Source organism: Populus nigra, chromosome 4, assembly GCF_951802175.1.
Source record: "Populus nigra chromosome 4, ddPopNigr1.1, whole genome shotgun sequence".
In the NCBI taxonomy this organism is placed as follows: domain Eukaryota; kingdom Viridiplantae; phylum Streptophyta; class Magnoliopsida; order Malpighiales; family Salicaceae; genus Populus; species Populus nigra.
Genome location: NC_084855.1, coordinates 21,224,124 through 21,241,451, shown reverse-complemented (window position 1 = coordinate 21,241,451; position 17,328 = coordinate 21,224,124). Strand labels below are relative to the sequence as shown.

General features: G+C 31.0%; 1 protein-coding gene across 2 annotated transcripts in view; it reads right to left on the bottom strand.

Moving 5' to 3' along the window:
* The window catches only part of LOC133691429 (endoglucanase 11-like), a 36,871-nt gene extending 23,491 nt beyond the window's left edge, over positions 1-13,380 (bottom strand). Inside the window, exons 1-4 of one of the 2 annotated variants that reach the window (XM_062111933.1) lie at positions 12,810-13,380; positions 12,501-12,713; positions 12,202-12,402; positions 11,803-12,057 (exon numbers count right to left, since the gene is read on the bottom strand). In XM_062111933.1, the coding sequence (XP_061967917.1) occupies positions 11,803-12,057; positions 12,202-12,402; positions 12,501-12,713; positions 12,810-13,064 (924 nt within the window). In that variant the 5' untranslated portion in view covers positions 13,065-13,380. Of the gene's footprint in view, positions 1-11,802; positions 12,058-12,201; positions 12,403-12,500; positions 12,714-12,805 lie in introns of both variants that reach the window. The other variant, XM_062111934.1, reaches the window with a different exon arrangement.
* Between the last annotated feature and the right edge of the window lie 3,948 nt (positions 13,381-17,328).

Here is a 17,328-nt window from a genome sequence, read left to right as displayed (position 1 = left end):
CATGAATGGTCTTTGTTCAAGTGACCACCTATGACTCGTGATCGAGTAACCTGCCTGCGTGTAAAAAATATCTAGGATTTATTATGGATGGTGTCTATTCAGGTGAGCAACTCATGGTTCATGATCGGGTAACCTGCTCATGTTGTGAAAAATATCTATAACTTTTCACAAATGGTCTTTGTTCAGGTGACCAACTTATAGCTCATGATTAGGTAACTTGCATATGTGTGAAAATATCTAGAATTTTTTTATGAATGATCTTTGTTCAGGCTATCAGCCCGTAGCTCATGATCGGGTAACCAGCCCATGTGTGAAAAATATCTAGGACTTTTCACAAATGGTCTCTATTCTGGTGACCAATCCATGGCTCGTGATCAAGTAATCTACTTGTGGTCTTTGTTTGGACTACCTGTTCGTGGTTCGCGATCGAGTAACCTGCCCATGTGTAAAAAATATCTAGGATTTTTCATGAATGGTCTCTGTTTGGGAAAATAAGCCAGTGGCTCATTATCAAGTAACATGCTCGTGCTGTGAAAAATATCAAGGATTTTTCACAGATGGTGATGATCTTCTTATGAGATGTCTTTGCCTTTTTTTTATGAGATAATCTATCTTCTAATATTCTTTGTCTATGCACTTTTGGTTATTTCTGGACTGAATTTTTTATGGTTCATATTTGTTGAACCTTTCTGGCTGCTTTCAAAGAGTCTTCTTTGAAAATTCTTGGAAATATATTTATGATGTTTTGTATGCATTTCACTTGTTTTAAGTTATATGCCCCTCTTTTCTTGCCATCTCTCTAATTTTTTTATGAATGAGGTTTGGAATTTCTGAGATTTGATCTTTTGACTTTTCAGCCCACATGGGTTTTACCTATATGGTCAATGTGTTTGATTGCCTTTTTTCGTATAGCCTGAACCTTTAGGCAATAAAAAAAGATCTACTCAGTTAACCATTCTTTGAGAAGTGACAAACTTAACCATAAAGTCACCCCTTGGTTGGACGATGCCCCTAAATTTGTGGTATTCTTTCAGCATTGCCCACTCATTTTTATTGTGGTGGAGAAGTGGCACTTTGTCATTATAACTTCTCTAGAGAAGCTTATCAAATCATTTATTGTCAATGACTATTGCAAATTACCCCCAGCCAATATGTTTGTGTGTATCCTTTCAACATTTATCAAAATGCACTCCTGTGATAGCATTTTCTTGTATCATAGCCATCTTTCAAATGGTAAACTAGACTTTTAGCCATGAATATACCCCTCAAGTGTAGCATTACTGTCAACTGCTTTTAAAGTTCATCGAGTAATACATTATCATAGACTACATTTGAGCAAAATTTCCCTCAACTAATATAGATATTGTCCATTACTCCTTATAAGGTACATAACATTGCCTCCCTTAGCTACTCAATTTTCCAAGAAAGTCTTATAAGAAGTGTCAATTTTTTCAAGAACTTTGCAAACTTGGTCAATGACCTTTTTTTGTTTAAAAATCATTTTCTTGTTTTGGAATCAAATCATAAAATTTCCAAAATTGAATGCATTTTAGTCTTATTGTTGTAATGAAATCATGAGATATAATTTTTGAAAGTGTTTCTTTTATCATAACCCTAAGACATGTCATCCAACACTAAGATGCAATTTTTAAGTATTTTTTTGTTGAGAATTGACAGGGAAAAGGTTGAGAAAAAAATGTTAGCTCAAATTTAAGCTATCCATTGCTCAAATGAAATTTCATATTTTTCAAATAGAAATTTATCCGATGTAAGCTTAAAACAAAATTGTTTTGAATTTCTTACAATTCCCAATAGGTTTAATCTTTAGGAAAATGATAATTTGATCTTTTATCCTAGCAAGATTGGAATTGGTGAAGTACATGATGAAATGACCTTCTGTTGGCTTCAAAGTAAGAGGTTCGAGTAAAAACTCGAGGTTTTGTTTGAGAAAAAATCTTATCTTTTTTTTAGAAAATTTTTTTGTCAACATGAGTAATAACAAGTAGCTTTGTTTACAATGTCATGATTAAAAGTTTTTTCATATTTTTTTAGAACATCATTTATTGGTCCAAGTTGCTTGTTTGCTTGGTTAGAGAGGGCTTCTAAAAGGGCACGTAATGCAGGTTATAGTTTTTGGCTATGAAATAAAGGGACTTGTAAGTTCAAAGAGTGTTTCAAGGTTCTTAAAGAATTAGGATCACTACCATAATATATTTCTTTTCTTTCATCATGTTTCTTTGATTTGCTTTTTTTATTTGCTTTGGTAAGGCATTCTGATTTGTTCTGATCTTGACTTAGTCATATTTATCTTTCATTTGGGCATACTCCCTAACATTTAGAATTTCTTGGGCTCTTTAGCCTTTTCACGACCTCTTTAGCCTTTGATATTTAAATATCTATTTACCTCTCAGTACAGGGTGTGATCATAGTTATGACTCTTACAAAGAAAATATTATTCAGATTCAAATGAGGACCACAAGGGATATGTTTTTAGAACATGAGGGGATAACAAAAATGGTTTTTTATCATTTCAAGCACAAGTAAATAAAACCAACAATTTTTTTCCTAATCCATTCTAATGCTTTGGAACTTTTATATAATACTTGTGTTTTTATGAATTAATTACTAGCAAATCAAACTACATGTTGTTATACATAATGCTAAAATATGGCTCAAAAGACATGGGGCATTTTTATTTTTTTTTGTCTTGGTTCAAAATTCTTTGATCGCTCAAAATAAGAATTGCTTGAATGATTCGTTTGTCATCTTAAAAAAAAAGTGTCTAAACATTGTTTTAAGCAAATATCAAATTATTTTTTAAATAAAAAAGCAAATTTGAATTTTCAAAAATATTTTACCAAAAGTATTTTTTAAAAAAAATAATTTGGTCACAAATCTTTAAATGGAACCATGGAATAAAAAATAGGGGTTAATGAGTTTTAAAATGGTGAGATTGCCTCTTAGCGTTTTGTATGACATACCTTAGAGTTCGATCATTTTTACCAATGATGGAGAATGAATAAATGCTAAGTATTACTTTTATAACAACATTTTTTAATTTCAAAACAATAAAGAGATAAAGGAAATGCTTATTTCTTTAAAAGATGTGATGTGATCCAAATACACATTGAAAACATACTAACAAACAAGAGTAGCAAAGTTCTATAACAAAAGGATTGACAATGGAACACCCATTCTTAGATCAGTTTCTCTAATAACATCAAAGTTTTATCAACATTTACCCACCACTTGTAATGCTGAGGATGGTTTAGTGACAATATCATAAGTATCATTATCCTTCACAAACTCAACTTTTCCATTGGTCACAAGCTTTTGGACCTGATACTTGAAATTTTTGTAATTTTTAATTGAGTGATTGAGGGCTCTATCATGATATTCACACTTCTTATTTAGATTGTACCACTTAGGGAATGGTGTTTTTATAGGATCTAATGGAGTTAGGGTAATATGTCTAGTGTTCAAAAGATGTTGATAGATATCTTTAAAAGGTAAAGGTATGTCAATATTTAGCAATGGCACTTAAGCAGCTGATGACATAATAAGACGTGATCGGACAAGGTTTCCAATCTCATAGCCATTCCCAGTTCATATTCCATCACAACTTTAGAGTTCACATTTGGGGCTTCCTCAAATGTGATACATCCTACCTCGATAAACTAGTGGAACTTGTCCTTAAAAGAACGGAAGTTTTCAATGTTATGTCCACTGGTGTCACCATAGTACTCATATGTCTGGTTAGGCTCATACCACTTTAGATATGGGAGTCGAAATGGTTTCTGAAGAATCAGAATGATTTATCCGATATTGACCAATCTTTAAAACATATTCTTAAAAGATAAAGAAATGGGCAGTAGAGTTTTATTTAGCTACTGTGAATTTTCATATAGTTGTTTATTAGATTGAATCTGATAAGTCATTTGAGGAGAATGATTGGGATGCTGAGGCACATAATTATCTTGATTCATACTTCTTATGTGGGAACTATCTTTTGATTTGTCAATCGGCATAGCATCGAACCTCCCTTTTAGATATTAGATCCTTTTCAATTTCAATCCTTACTCCACTTTATTTGTTGTTGTTATTACCTCTATAAAATAAGTTAATGAATTACCAGTTATGTAATCACAATAAGGAGTCTTTAAAGTATTGATGAAGACGGGATTGAGTTCATTCTCAAGTATTGGAGGATAAACTTGTATTGCCATTTCTCGTAGCCTCATTGCATATTCCTTGACTGACTCATCATTTCTCATCCCCATTCTTTTAATATCTAACCTAGTTGGAGCCATCTTTTACTTGAATCCGAATTATTGCATAAATACATCAGCAAAATACTCTCATTTCTCCTTTTCAAAACCATTCAAACTCATATACTAGTTGAGAGCAGGTCTTGCCAGGCTATTAAAAAAATGTTGGGTTAGGAGTTTCTCATCATGGATGACTTCGACCATTATACTGTAGTATATTTTGAGGTGAGTCTATGGGAATTGTCTTCCCATATATTTAATGATTTTTAAGGCCTTTAGATTTTCTAGGAATCTCAACATCTAACTTACAACATATTTCCCTAGTTGGAAGTAGATTATGCAGATCTTTATTTTTTATGATTATACTAAATACGCCATTTTTCTTTTGGAATGATAGCCACCCATGTTGAATCATTTGATCAATCTTTCTTCTAAAGTTATGATAACCATCAATGGAATGATCTACTACTCTTGCATAGAACTTGCATTAGGCATTCTTGTTATGCCATTTGGGATAAGGTGGTTGGTTGGGTTTAAGTGGTTGAGGTATTATTTGATAGGCATTTATAAGGCTTTGATAGATATCATTAAGGGGAATTCGGAAAGGAGAAGTTTGGCATTTTATTTTGTAGTTTAGATTTTTATGATATCCGGGGTGGAACAATAGTGGAGGTGTTTGATGCATCTAGTTTGCATCAATTTGCAATGAACTTGTAGGCAAGATAATATGAATCTCTAATAAAGTTGGAGGCAATATTTTGCAAACTTTGATTAATCAGATAAACATCTGAAACTTTCTTCTGATGAGGGCATGCGAAATGACAATGGGGAAAATACATAGTAAACTCCTCAGTATTGGCTTCCATGTGTTGGGGCCTCCTTTCAAAGTAAATAGTTTATCCTAGCAAATCAGTTAACTAAGCCATTTCACTTTTCAAAAAACTACTTTGCTTCTGTCCAAGTTGAATGTCCTTTTTGTCTTCCATTTGCTTCTTGTAGATCTTGACAGGGGTGAGCTTGTATTTTTCCTTTAAGTGAAAAACATGTAATGTTTGCAAATTAAATATAAGATGCTTACAAAAAATAAAGGTAAATTGAATATAGGTTTTCCCTTTATGAGGTGATAGTGGTTGTCATCAGATGTCATTATTACACCGATGAGGGGATTCATATTCATTTTAGTCAGTTTGTAATAACCTAGACTCTTATACAATCTATGTGATCACCATTTGCCACCTAAAAATCCTAGAATTCAAGATGTTACATGTTGGTCTTTCCTTGATGCAATTTACAAGTGGCACATACGTCATAAGCATAGGTTCTATTCATTAAGTGAACATGGATAAGTTTTCTACATGATCTCAAAGGGTCTTAAATATGCAAAGTGACAATCTTTATAAAGACAGTATGTGGTCATTGTGAGGAATGGTTAAGGCACGTATACCCAGCATTACCAAGCATGCACTCAGATCCTAACCCATAGTCATATGGCAAATTGTTAACCCCCCACCTGACTTAGAAACTTATGTGTGCTCTCAAAAAAATTAAAGCAAGTGATGCATAAGACATTAATCTATATTCAATATACAAATGCATGTGCAATATAAAAAATTAAAGCATAAAAATAATGCATGTTGATAATAAAAACATATAGACCAATAAGCAATAAATAATTTAAAGCATAGAATGATGCATGTTAATAATTAAAAAAAAACATCTAGACCTCTATAAAACACATTAATCAAACAAACAACAAAGCTTAGTTTATGAGGTCCCTAGTGGAGTCGATCATCCTCCCAGATTAGGATCTTTATGGTGATGGGTGGAAATGACAAGAAATTCTTGTCCTTTATCAGTAAAAAGGGAATTTTAGTCACTAGAAACCTCAATTGATCTTATAGTTCAGATAAGGGGAATGGTTGTGTATAGGAGGATTTATCACCCCTAGTGCACCTTACCTAAGGTAAACTACATTATTTATTTGTTTGATACTAACTAAGATACTATTGTGTTTTCTAATAGTTGGTTTGTCTAACAGTTAAATTTAGTGGACCCTAACTTTAGGAGTCAAACCTAGCCATTCTAGAGTCACATCATAAAAATAAAAGAGATTGTCTATTTATTCAATATCGAGAATATATCTTACATATAAGTTCATAATCTCATATATTAAAATAAACAAAATAAATTTTTGGTGCTTTTGAAATGTAGATCAAGTTCTCATGGCTTTAATAAACTAGTTATTAAATCCAAAAATACATGCAAAGATATCAACAAAACTATTTTTCTTGAATTTTAGTATTTAAAGATGCTAAATCATGCCATGTATTTATTTTTATTTTTCTTATGTATGTAAATATGATTTTTTTTCATTTTTGAGAGACTTGGATTTATGCAAAATCAAAATATTTAAATGTATTTTTGGAAGAAAGATTTTTTTATTTTTTTATCATGTTTAAATAAGAAAATAAAATAAAAAATATAATTTATCTAATACCAGAAGAACACATCGCGTGTAGGTCATAATTCCAAATATTAAATATAAGAGGGTAGAAAAATATGAGGGAATAAAAAACAATTGTGAAATGGTTCTTAGAAATAATAATAATAATAATAATAATAATAATAATAATAATAATAATAATAATGACGCTTTGTTTGCAAAAACATGGACTAAAATAAAATCTGTCATTATTTAGCTTCTTCTTCGACAGTTTTGGTTAATCAAGTATGCACTTTCAGGCAAATAAATGTGATGTTTCCAACCACCTCTAGGGTTGTAACTACCACCATTCAACTAAGAAACACCCCATCTACAAAGATCAACTACTCTTATCAAATGTTTACATCTTATTTTCTTCAATAAACTCAACAACGTCTTGTTCTTAATCAGCCATCACTGCATTTTCAGATTGTAGGCTAGTCGAGTTGGCATTTTCAAAACAATGAATGTGGAGCTACAAACCACCAAATTGAGTAAGGTTAGATCCAAACAAAAGGTATGCATCCTCTCTACCAAGATTAGGTGATTTTCAATGATGATGACGTTGGAGTTGCTCCGACGAACCCTTGAAAATAGCCAACTCAGTCATCAATAGTTGTGATACACATTTCACAAAACCACTAATCTTTTTCGTGTGTTCACACTCAAGCCTTATCAGTGGGTTGTTATCAAATGTTGGCCACGTTTCTCTCAAGATCAAAAGGCTAGAAACAAGTTCCTTGGTCTTCAAGTTTGGACAACCACCAAAACCTCCAAAAACCAAGTTTGTTACAAAAACCACCATTGAAAAACCAGTATAGGTATAGAGCTCACAGCTGTGAAATGCACTCCAGAACTCTTTCATTTTGATCAAAGGATTAAGCTTTGATCAATCTATGTTTAAACCAACAAAAAAAAAACCCTATAAAACCCTAGCAAACTCTATAAATATCCCCTAGAAAATCAGAGCAAAAGAAGCGAAAGAGGGGGGGAAAGGCTGATAAAGGAACTCTAAAGAGTGAAGGTTAAGAGCTCTTTTATGTTTTGTGGTGTTTTTGAACATTTGTTGCATTATATTGCTTTTTGCTATGATGTTGATTAATGCACAGAATGTTGTTGTTTTCTTTATTTGATCATGTTTGGAGTTGTCTGTCAATGTTATAGGATGTTTTGAATATGCTTAGATATTTAGATTAAATGAAATAAAGTAATTTGAAAACCTGGCAGTAGGGTTATTTATTTTTTTTGGTTTGTTAGTGTGTATTATTGGTTACTAGGCATGGTTTGGGTTCTAAGTGTTGAGATAGTTAATTTTGAATCGAAATTTGATGCTTTTATAGGCTACTTTAAGTTGGTAGTTTTGAAGTTTGGAACCTCTTGCATGATTTTGATGTTTTGATATTATTTGTTAGTTTTTTTATGTAAACATGTTTGGTTATAGTTGTGTAACTTGTTAGAATGAAGAAAGCATGTTTTAAAAGTGAAAAGTGTCGGTTTCGAAAGCTTGATAGTATGCTGAGCTTCTGGACTATTTTTGGGTTACTAAGTAGTGTTTTTCATGTTTTTGAAAAGAACATTGTCTTATCTCTATGATTTAGACTAGTTTTGGTCCAATTCCTTGCACAGAATTCTTTGTGTAACTTTATTAATCAATAATCTAGTATTGATCACCGGCTAGGGTTTATTTGTATTTATAACATGTTTTCAGTAGGTTTTAATCCTAGGATTTTGGTTTTGAACTGAAATTCATTTTGATAAAATCGTGATTTTTTAGTGATAATCGAAGTGTATGAATACTAAATTATTAGTTCTTGCATGATTTTCAACATGCATGTGTCCTTGGTTAGTGCATGTCTAGTTTGATTTGAATTTTACGTTGTTGGGTTCATGTCGAATGCTCTTCAGTGTTTTTCATTTTTTTTGTTTTTCTGAGTTTTGATCCATTTTGATAAAAAAAAAATTGAGTTTTTATGTTTTTTTTAAGTTTGATTTTGTTTTGGATTCTGATTTAGGTTTTGGTTTGTTTTTTAGATCAAACTAATAGAGTTTGGTTTGGTTTATGGTCGAACCAAAAGTTTTGGGTCAACCCAATCGGGTCAAAATCAATTCAAAAGTAAGACCTTGTTTGGCTAGCAATGTTTTTGCTAAAGGTTTTCTTTGACTTAAGGGTGTGTTTGGCAAACACCTCCTAAGCCTAATTTAACAGTTTTGGTTTTAAAGAAAAATAAGCTTTTGTCAAACATGGCCTAAAAAAATATTTTTGCCTCTTACATACAGCCTAATCCTTAAAAAAAATTGCATTTTTATTCATAAAAAAATAGAGAAATTTTTTTTAGCATTGTTATAGAAAATGTTTTTTTTATTTGTTTGTATTTGTTTGAGGAATTTACAATAGGTTTGTAAAATTCCTTAAGGATTTTGTCATTATTTCAATAACTGCAATTATTTTACTTCTAAAAAATAATGGTTAACATTAAATATCAGGAGTTAACTAGGAAGTTCTTAGGATTTTTTTTTTAATATTCACCAATTTTAAATGGGAGTATTTTTCACCACAATATATGTGGAAAAAACATTCGCCTTCCAGGATAGGTAAACCTTTTTCACAGCACCTATACGGATTCTTTCTATAAAGATTTATCTAGGCATACAAGCCCATACTAAATTTGAAATGCCAGTTTTGTTCATTAGTGTATATCTTTGTTCTGATCCACAGATAGATCACCGGCTAGGAATGCATCAACACCTTTAAACTACGTCCAGACCAAAGATAGTGACCTTTCCTATCCACTAGAGTCTCCTAATGACCCTAAATTTTTTATAGTCACAACCAATCTCTTACCTTTCCTAGTCACAACCAATCTCTTACCTTAGAATTTTTTATAAGATCAATCCACTAGAGTCTCCTAATGACCCTAAATAAAACAACTAGGTGGCAACTCCTTGACCCTGACATCCCGCCATGCTGCGCGCGCACGTGCGACGACAATCATAATTAAGAGATAGTGTTTATAGCAATACTCCTCTACCTTACCCCAGGCTGCTTGAATTAGGGTTTTATGGGATTTTTATAAGAGAAATAATGAGGTTTTAGGACACATGGGTTGATGGGATCTCGACCCTTCCTGTTGAGGAATAGATCCCAGCCATTCATCAAAGCTAAAGGCAAGAGCTTATCCTGCTCTGCAACCGATAAAACGAGGAAACAAGGTTGTTTTTGCAAGAGGAGCGGTGATGGCAAGTGTTTTGGAGAGAGAAATTGCAGGTTTTTTTAGTGCAATAAGAGTTGAAATGTTATCTTAAAGTGAAGTACAAGTACTAAGATGTAACCTGGCAAGAGATTAGTATGGTTTGGTGAAGAGATGAGGAAAAATTAGGGCTAAAAAGTGGGTACTTGAGCATCTATTTCTTTTGTTTTTATAGTCTTTTTCAATTTGGTCCCTAAACCTTTAGAATTTGCAATGGAGCCCCCAATTAGCCATAATCTTTCAGATTCCTTGGAATTTCACTCTTAGCCTTTTTCAATTTGACCCTTAAAATTCAACACTTTTTACTTCAAATTTGATCTTTGGTTTTGGATTTCTTTAATGTGGTCCTCAATTGAACTTGATACTTTAAATTTCTTTCAATTAAGCCCTTGATTGCACCAAATTAGCTTTTCAAAGTTTTAATTGTGTCCCTAATCTCCTGATCTTTGCGAATTGATCTGAATTCAGCCTCCAAACTTGATTTGTCTTCAATTGAGTCCTTGATTGAATCCACAAAACCCATTAAAAGTTATATCAAGTTCTTAAACTTAATTAATTTTTTCATTTTTTACCCAATTGACTTTCAAACTTAATTTTTACTTCAATTAAGTCCTTAATTAATTCAAGTACGTCTGTTAAAATTTTAATTAAGTCTATAAACCTAATTGGTTATTATAATTTTGGTCATGTTTGGATCTCAACCTCAATTTTCTTTCTTTCTTCATTCTATATTGTTGAAATCTCTCAATCTGGCTATTTTTTGGTATTTTTATCTTTTGCGGCTCGAAAGTTCATCTCCTCATATTCTAAAAATATTTTTAGATTTTTAATTTTTAATTTTTTTATTTTTGAATAAAAAATAAAAATATACAATCCAAAAATAGGTTATGAAAAACATGTTATAGCTTTTGCTCTACTACACATGCATATATTATTCATCTTCTTACCTCTTTCTCTTTCTCTTTGTGTCAATAAGATAAATTCATGTGATATTAGATCATCAAGTGTTAACATGTTGTTCTTCTGATTTTTTTTTTATCGAGTGGCAATGATTTTGAGTTGTTGCGCTCAAAATCTCAAGGAGTTTTCTTTCAAATTTGAAATTTAACTTAAAAGTTTTTTTAAAATTTAAATTATATTTAGACAAAGGGTTTTATACAATGAGAGCTTAATTTAAAAGAAGTTTATAAAACTAAAAATTATGAGATTTTATAAAATTGTAGTACAGGGAATTACTTTTTACTAAAAAAAATTACCAACTTTTTGCATCTCATCAAAGTTAGTTTCTAAATAATTTTCAAAAATTCAATAATTTTTAATCAAATACATTTGCCTGTAACTTCCAATAAATTCCATTATAATATTGTAAAATGATGGTGATTAAAAGAAAGTCTAAAATCTTTTGTTAAAAAATTGTATTTATTTTAAAAAAAAACATGGATATAACTAAGAATTAATTCATTGACCTTTGAGGATCCAATTTAAAAAGACGATTCTTTTGAGATTCAACTTAGAATGGCTTCATAATTGGGGGATTAATTTAAAAATTGCCAAAAAGAAATTTAAACACCTGTACATGGGTTTATGCTTCAATAGCCCGATACCTTAACCATGGCTCACTCCATCCCATCAACTTTATCAAAAGGGAAGAGACAAAAAAAAGTGAAAGTGTGATTTAAAGTAAATTAATATTATTTCATCTTTGAAACTGGACAAAAGCAAAATCCTATAAAGATTTCCAAAACCAATATAGCCGTTTTTGAACTTGAAGCATATAATGAGAGATGAAAAGGTTTGCTTTTACCTTGGAAGCCATGATTTGAAGGCCAGCATACTTGACATCCCAACTGAACTCTGTCATGGCCCAGCCAATCCCACCAAAACAATGAGCATTGCCGATGACGTACTCCAAATACTTGTCATCGCCGGTGGCCTTGTACAACCACATAGCTCCCCACAGCAATTCGTCTTCGTATCCACTCACCGACGCATAGTAGCTTTTCACCACCCCCACACTTTCATCGTATTTACCTCTATACTTGTCTCCAAACTCAAACAACTCCACCAAAACAATGATTATAAAATTATGTTGCACTAATACAGAATCCACTAGAATAAAGAGTTGTGTGAAATTGTAAGTCGAAATCATAACCCCACACAAGATCTAAGTTATCTAATGACTAAAGTTGGTCTTTGAATTTACCTGTTGGGCATGGTGCAAGAGTAGGTGAGAGTAATGCGGGTTTGTTCCCTTGAACACTATTGATGCTGCAGCCATTGCCGCCGTAGTTTCTCCAGCAAGATCTGACCCGGGATTATTCTCGTCGATCTTGTAAGCTTGCCGTGATGTGGTCATGTCCTCTGGCCGTTGCCAGCAATAGTGGTCGGTGTCACCATCACCCACCTTACAACATGGAGCAATAAAGTTTGAATAATTAATTATGAACATAAAAGCAGCAAGTTAGTACAAATTTGAATTGTAATTAATGCAATGTATCATACCTCTGCCCATAGCACATTCGGGCTAGTATGTGCCTTGATGAAATAATCAGTGCCCCATTTAATTGCTTCTAATGCGTGTTCTAATTCTCCGGCAACGGCAATCTGATGTTGAAATTCTATTACATTCCATGAAAGCATGGTCACAGTGAACGCCATTGGCAGTCCAAATTTTACGTGGTCGCCTGCATCATAATATCCTCCAACCAAGTCTACCTACACAAAATTCAATTGATTATTTTGAGAAAATTAGAATGTGAGACTTTTAGGGAGGGATTAATATGGTAGTCAAGAAATTAAGTTTATACAAACTCCTTGTTCTAAGCCATCGGTGAGACCGGAATGGTGACGCCAAGTGACTCGTTGGTTGTAGGGTAAGCGACCGGAACGTTGTGACTCGAAGTAAAGAAGGCTCTTTCTTAAGGCATCACCATAATCAAAAGCAAGAGTTCTTGTATTCAAAAAGAGGAAGATAGAGATCAGGAGAAGACACCAATGCTTTGCAAATCTGGTAGGTTTTGGAGGTGCTCCATAATATTGATGCTGCTGTCTTTTGTCCATGGTCATCTTTCCCTCTAAATCCCAACTCCCCTGAAGAGCTTCTTCTTCTTCTTTTTTTCAAGGGGTGGAGGGAGGCTAGGGACTAGGAAGAGATGTGAAAAAAGGGAAGACGACTGAGGAGTCGCAGTGACTTTGAGTCGTGTCCTCAATCTATGTAGTGTAGGATTCTGTACGTCTCATGTGCGTGTCACTCTTCTTTTGCTCTTTGCACAAGCATGATTTATGCAACGATCGATTTTTATTTTTTTCGTCTTTCTACATGTGGAAACGGAGAGGAATATGGTAAGACTTTCGAGTCTCTCTCAATCTATGGAAAGATTGTGACTTTTTTTTTTTTACGTTAGGTATTTTGAGTGTGTTTGTTTACTAAGTGTACCGTGCGGTGCACTCATCAAAAACACAAGGCACAGCTCGCGAATTAACAAAATCTTACTTCACTTACTCCATAGTTATCCTGATATTTTCATTAAAAAATAAGTTGTTTTCCCATTATATTCAAGGAATCAAATTATTGGGTAGCATACAAAATAATTTTTCTTTAATATATAAAGCTAGTTCGAAAATATCTTGCAAGTCTTTTATGCACAATGGACATTCAAATCATGTGTTCTGAACTTAATATACAAATATCCATAGATTTTTGGCTTCCTTAACGAATTTGATATTGGAACAGGGAGATGAACAGTTGTCTTCCTAGTAAATTGCTTTGACAGAATGACAGTGGTTCTGTCTGACATTCTGGAACTAATTTTGGCGATTGTGCATCAATTAGAGATGATTTCATGACTGTTTTCATAAACGTATCAAAACCATTGTCTCTATTTAGGAGAGTTTGTTGACAGGTTCTTGGATCGATCTTTTTATTTACAGTGAAAACTATCAGAACTACTAAATTATTTGAACTCTGGAAGGAGGACAGTACTCCTGTGCATGCAGGCACTGTCAACGGAGCCCTACTGATATTCAACAAAAAAATTGAGCATTCAGCAATGACTATTTATATAGTCATTTAGAGTTCAGAAAATAAAAATTATTTGTTCTTCAGTCCTGCCATGTCTCATTTGGCACTCCTACTTATTATTCAAATTCCATTTTGCTTCAACGCAAAAAATCTCAAATATGCTTTGATAAACGACTGTTGCTGGTGGTAGAATCATCAAATAATTTAGCTGGAGGCCATCAGGTGAAAATCAACAAACCTTTGAGTAGTCTTGATTACACCAATCAATCCAAGATTGGTGGTGCCTAAGAGTATTATGTCATAATCATCTTCGCGTGTTAGTAAAAAGTAAACATAATTATTGCCAAAACCTGGCATAGCCATGATTATTCATGTTTTTAAACTGTGAAGTGGTTTCCCATCATTTACTAAAAAGCAAGCAACCATATTTATTTATTTATTTTGTCTCCTATTGATCAAAGTAAAAATAAAGTTAGATAGTCGCCTTCTCTAGGTAGTTTAAGCGAGTTATTTTGTATTTTCTTACATGGTGGACGAATAAACAAGAGTTTGCTCACATTAGAATTGTGAATTACTACAATCCATCTACTGTGCTTTGAAATGTCTAGTTTCGTCCTTTAATTAGTTTTTTATATTTACATCTCTAGTTCATGTTGGTTTTAGTTTTGACACTTTAATCCTCAGATCTTTTTTTTTCATGTTTCAATTCCTAGGTGCTAAAATAGATAAAAATAAAAAAAATAAAAAAAAGGTCATCAAAAAAGAAGGGGGTGGGGGAGAGAAAGATTTCAATTGACCACAAAAAAAATTAATTTTGATATCAATAGATTCATCAGAAAGACAAAGTCCGCAAAATTTGTTTAAATTAGGTTTGATTTTGAGTTTTGAGACTGATTAGAACATATTTTAGAATTGAAAATATAATTATTAAGGTTCCTAATATTTATTTATTTATTGGTAAAAATTAAATTGAAATCTAGGTTTTGAAGTTTAACTTCGTGAATCCTAATTTTCCTAATTTTTCAGTTATTAGAGATGGTCAAATTTATTGCAATTGATGACACATTGTTGCCTATGACATATAATCCATTTATTTTTCAAGAGAAAAAAAAATCAAGTTGACAACATCTTATTTGTTTTATAGTTAAAAACAAAACAAGGCACATAGGACTAGCTTTTAAAAAAAAAAAAAAGCTAGGTACTCGAGCCTAATTTTTAACCAAGTTCAAATGTCTAGAATTGACTTTGTTGAACTTTCCATTTTATATTTTTAAATATTCTAAAATAAAATTATTTTCAAATAAAACAATTACAATGTTATTTTAAAAATCATATAATGATAACATTCTTTTCATATTATTAGAGGTTTCTAAAGATAATATTAGTAATTACTTAATGAATAACTAAATATGAAAATAATATGCATACTTTTTTTTTTGAAAAGTTTTTCATGACTATTTAATGAGAACAAAATATCTATTTTTATTATTGCTAAGTTTTTAAATCAATTATTCTTTTATTTTCACATAAAGTAGCATAAAAATTATCAGAGAATAATGTTTTGCTTTTTTATTAGAATTTACTTATCAAAATCGTGGTAAGTATTTATTAAAAGAACATGCTATATATAAATAAAAAATAAATACTTTTATATAAGAAAAAAACACATAAACAAAGAAGTAAGATTTAGTTAGAGAAACTTTTGAAAAATATTCCTAAAAAAAACTGTTTGCCCTACATAATTGTGTCTATGGTTTCTTAAAGGAAAAAACTTTTTCATGGTAAAAACTCATTATTTTCTATTTTGTTATAAAAATAATTTGATAATCATTTATCATGATAATTTTTTTATATAAATAAAGTAAACAGACTTATGCACATATATACAACAAGTTTTTGTTTTTAGTTTGAAAATTTAAAATTAAATAACATTATTCATTATAATAGAACAATACTATTTAATACAGCCAGTTAAACCAGATTTGTACCATATGATTACGCTTAAGATAGGTGCTTAGTATAGTTATTTGAATTTAATGTAATCGTGATTTATTCACATTTTCAAAGTATGAAGATAAGATTATTAAATAGTATTGTTTTCTTCTATTTAAATGTAATAATATTTATTAAGTCGTAATTGCACTATATATATGATCCACATATAGCATATCAAACAAATTAATAAACTTAAAAGGTGTTGGTTAAATAAATTTTTATAAAATAATAAAGAAAGTTAATAATATATAATTTGAAGTCATTATAATCATAATGTCTTCAAATAATTATAGAAAAGATCGAGATAAGGACAAGTCAAGACACAGGATATAAATAGAAATATATTAAGTATTGTGGTAATTTTTGTTTTTTAAAGTAATTTTTAGATTATTTTCACCTGAAAAAGCATTAAATTGATATGTTTTTTTTATGTTTTTGATGTATTAATATTAAAAATTAAAAAACAAAATGATGCACTTTCAATTAAAAAATACTTTTAAAAAATATTTTTTATCACATTACCAAATACATATTAAAACTACTTAGGATTAGTCAAGATTAAAGAAAGAAGGAGAAGATTAGTATGTGAATTATATTGTGCCTGCTTTATTTTGATTAAAAATTATAGTTATTAAACTAGTGTCATGAATTGTAAGCTCAATATTTGGTCTTTGTCATATTGTCAAATTAGTTTAAAGGTTGATCTAGTCAAATTCATATTGAATCGGTTAAAAATCATTAAATTAATTGACCCAACCATACTAGAATGAGATTTGATTGGATAAACTAAAAAAAAAATTAAAATAATATTATTTTAAAATTAACTCAATAAACTCAAGAAATAAACCTTGGAACTAGTCATTCCCAAATAATTTTAAATATTGTATTAAAAAGACATCATATGCAAAACATAATAAATGCTTTGAAGTTGATGATAATTTTAAACTCATGATGACCGATTGAAGAGCCGTCACTTGTACTAAGTTTAGAAAAGAGGAGGTTTGAAGCTAGTATACAAATGAAATGTTATTTTAGTAATGTTAAACATGAATAATTAGATGATGATTTTAATCAAAGACCAGTTTTTAATAGCCAGAGGCAGGCTTTGTCCTTCAAAATTTGAAGAGATTTCAAAATCCCCTTAACTTATAAAAATTTTAAGAAACTTTTATGAAATCTCAAACAAAAAAATTATACCCTAATTTAACAAGATTTATTTATAGATCTCACTAATCACAATGGTCAATGTGTATTTTTTAAATATATTTGATGAGATTATTAAAAAAACTTAAAATAAACTTTTTCTAGCTGAAT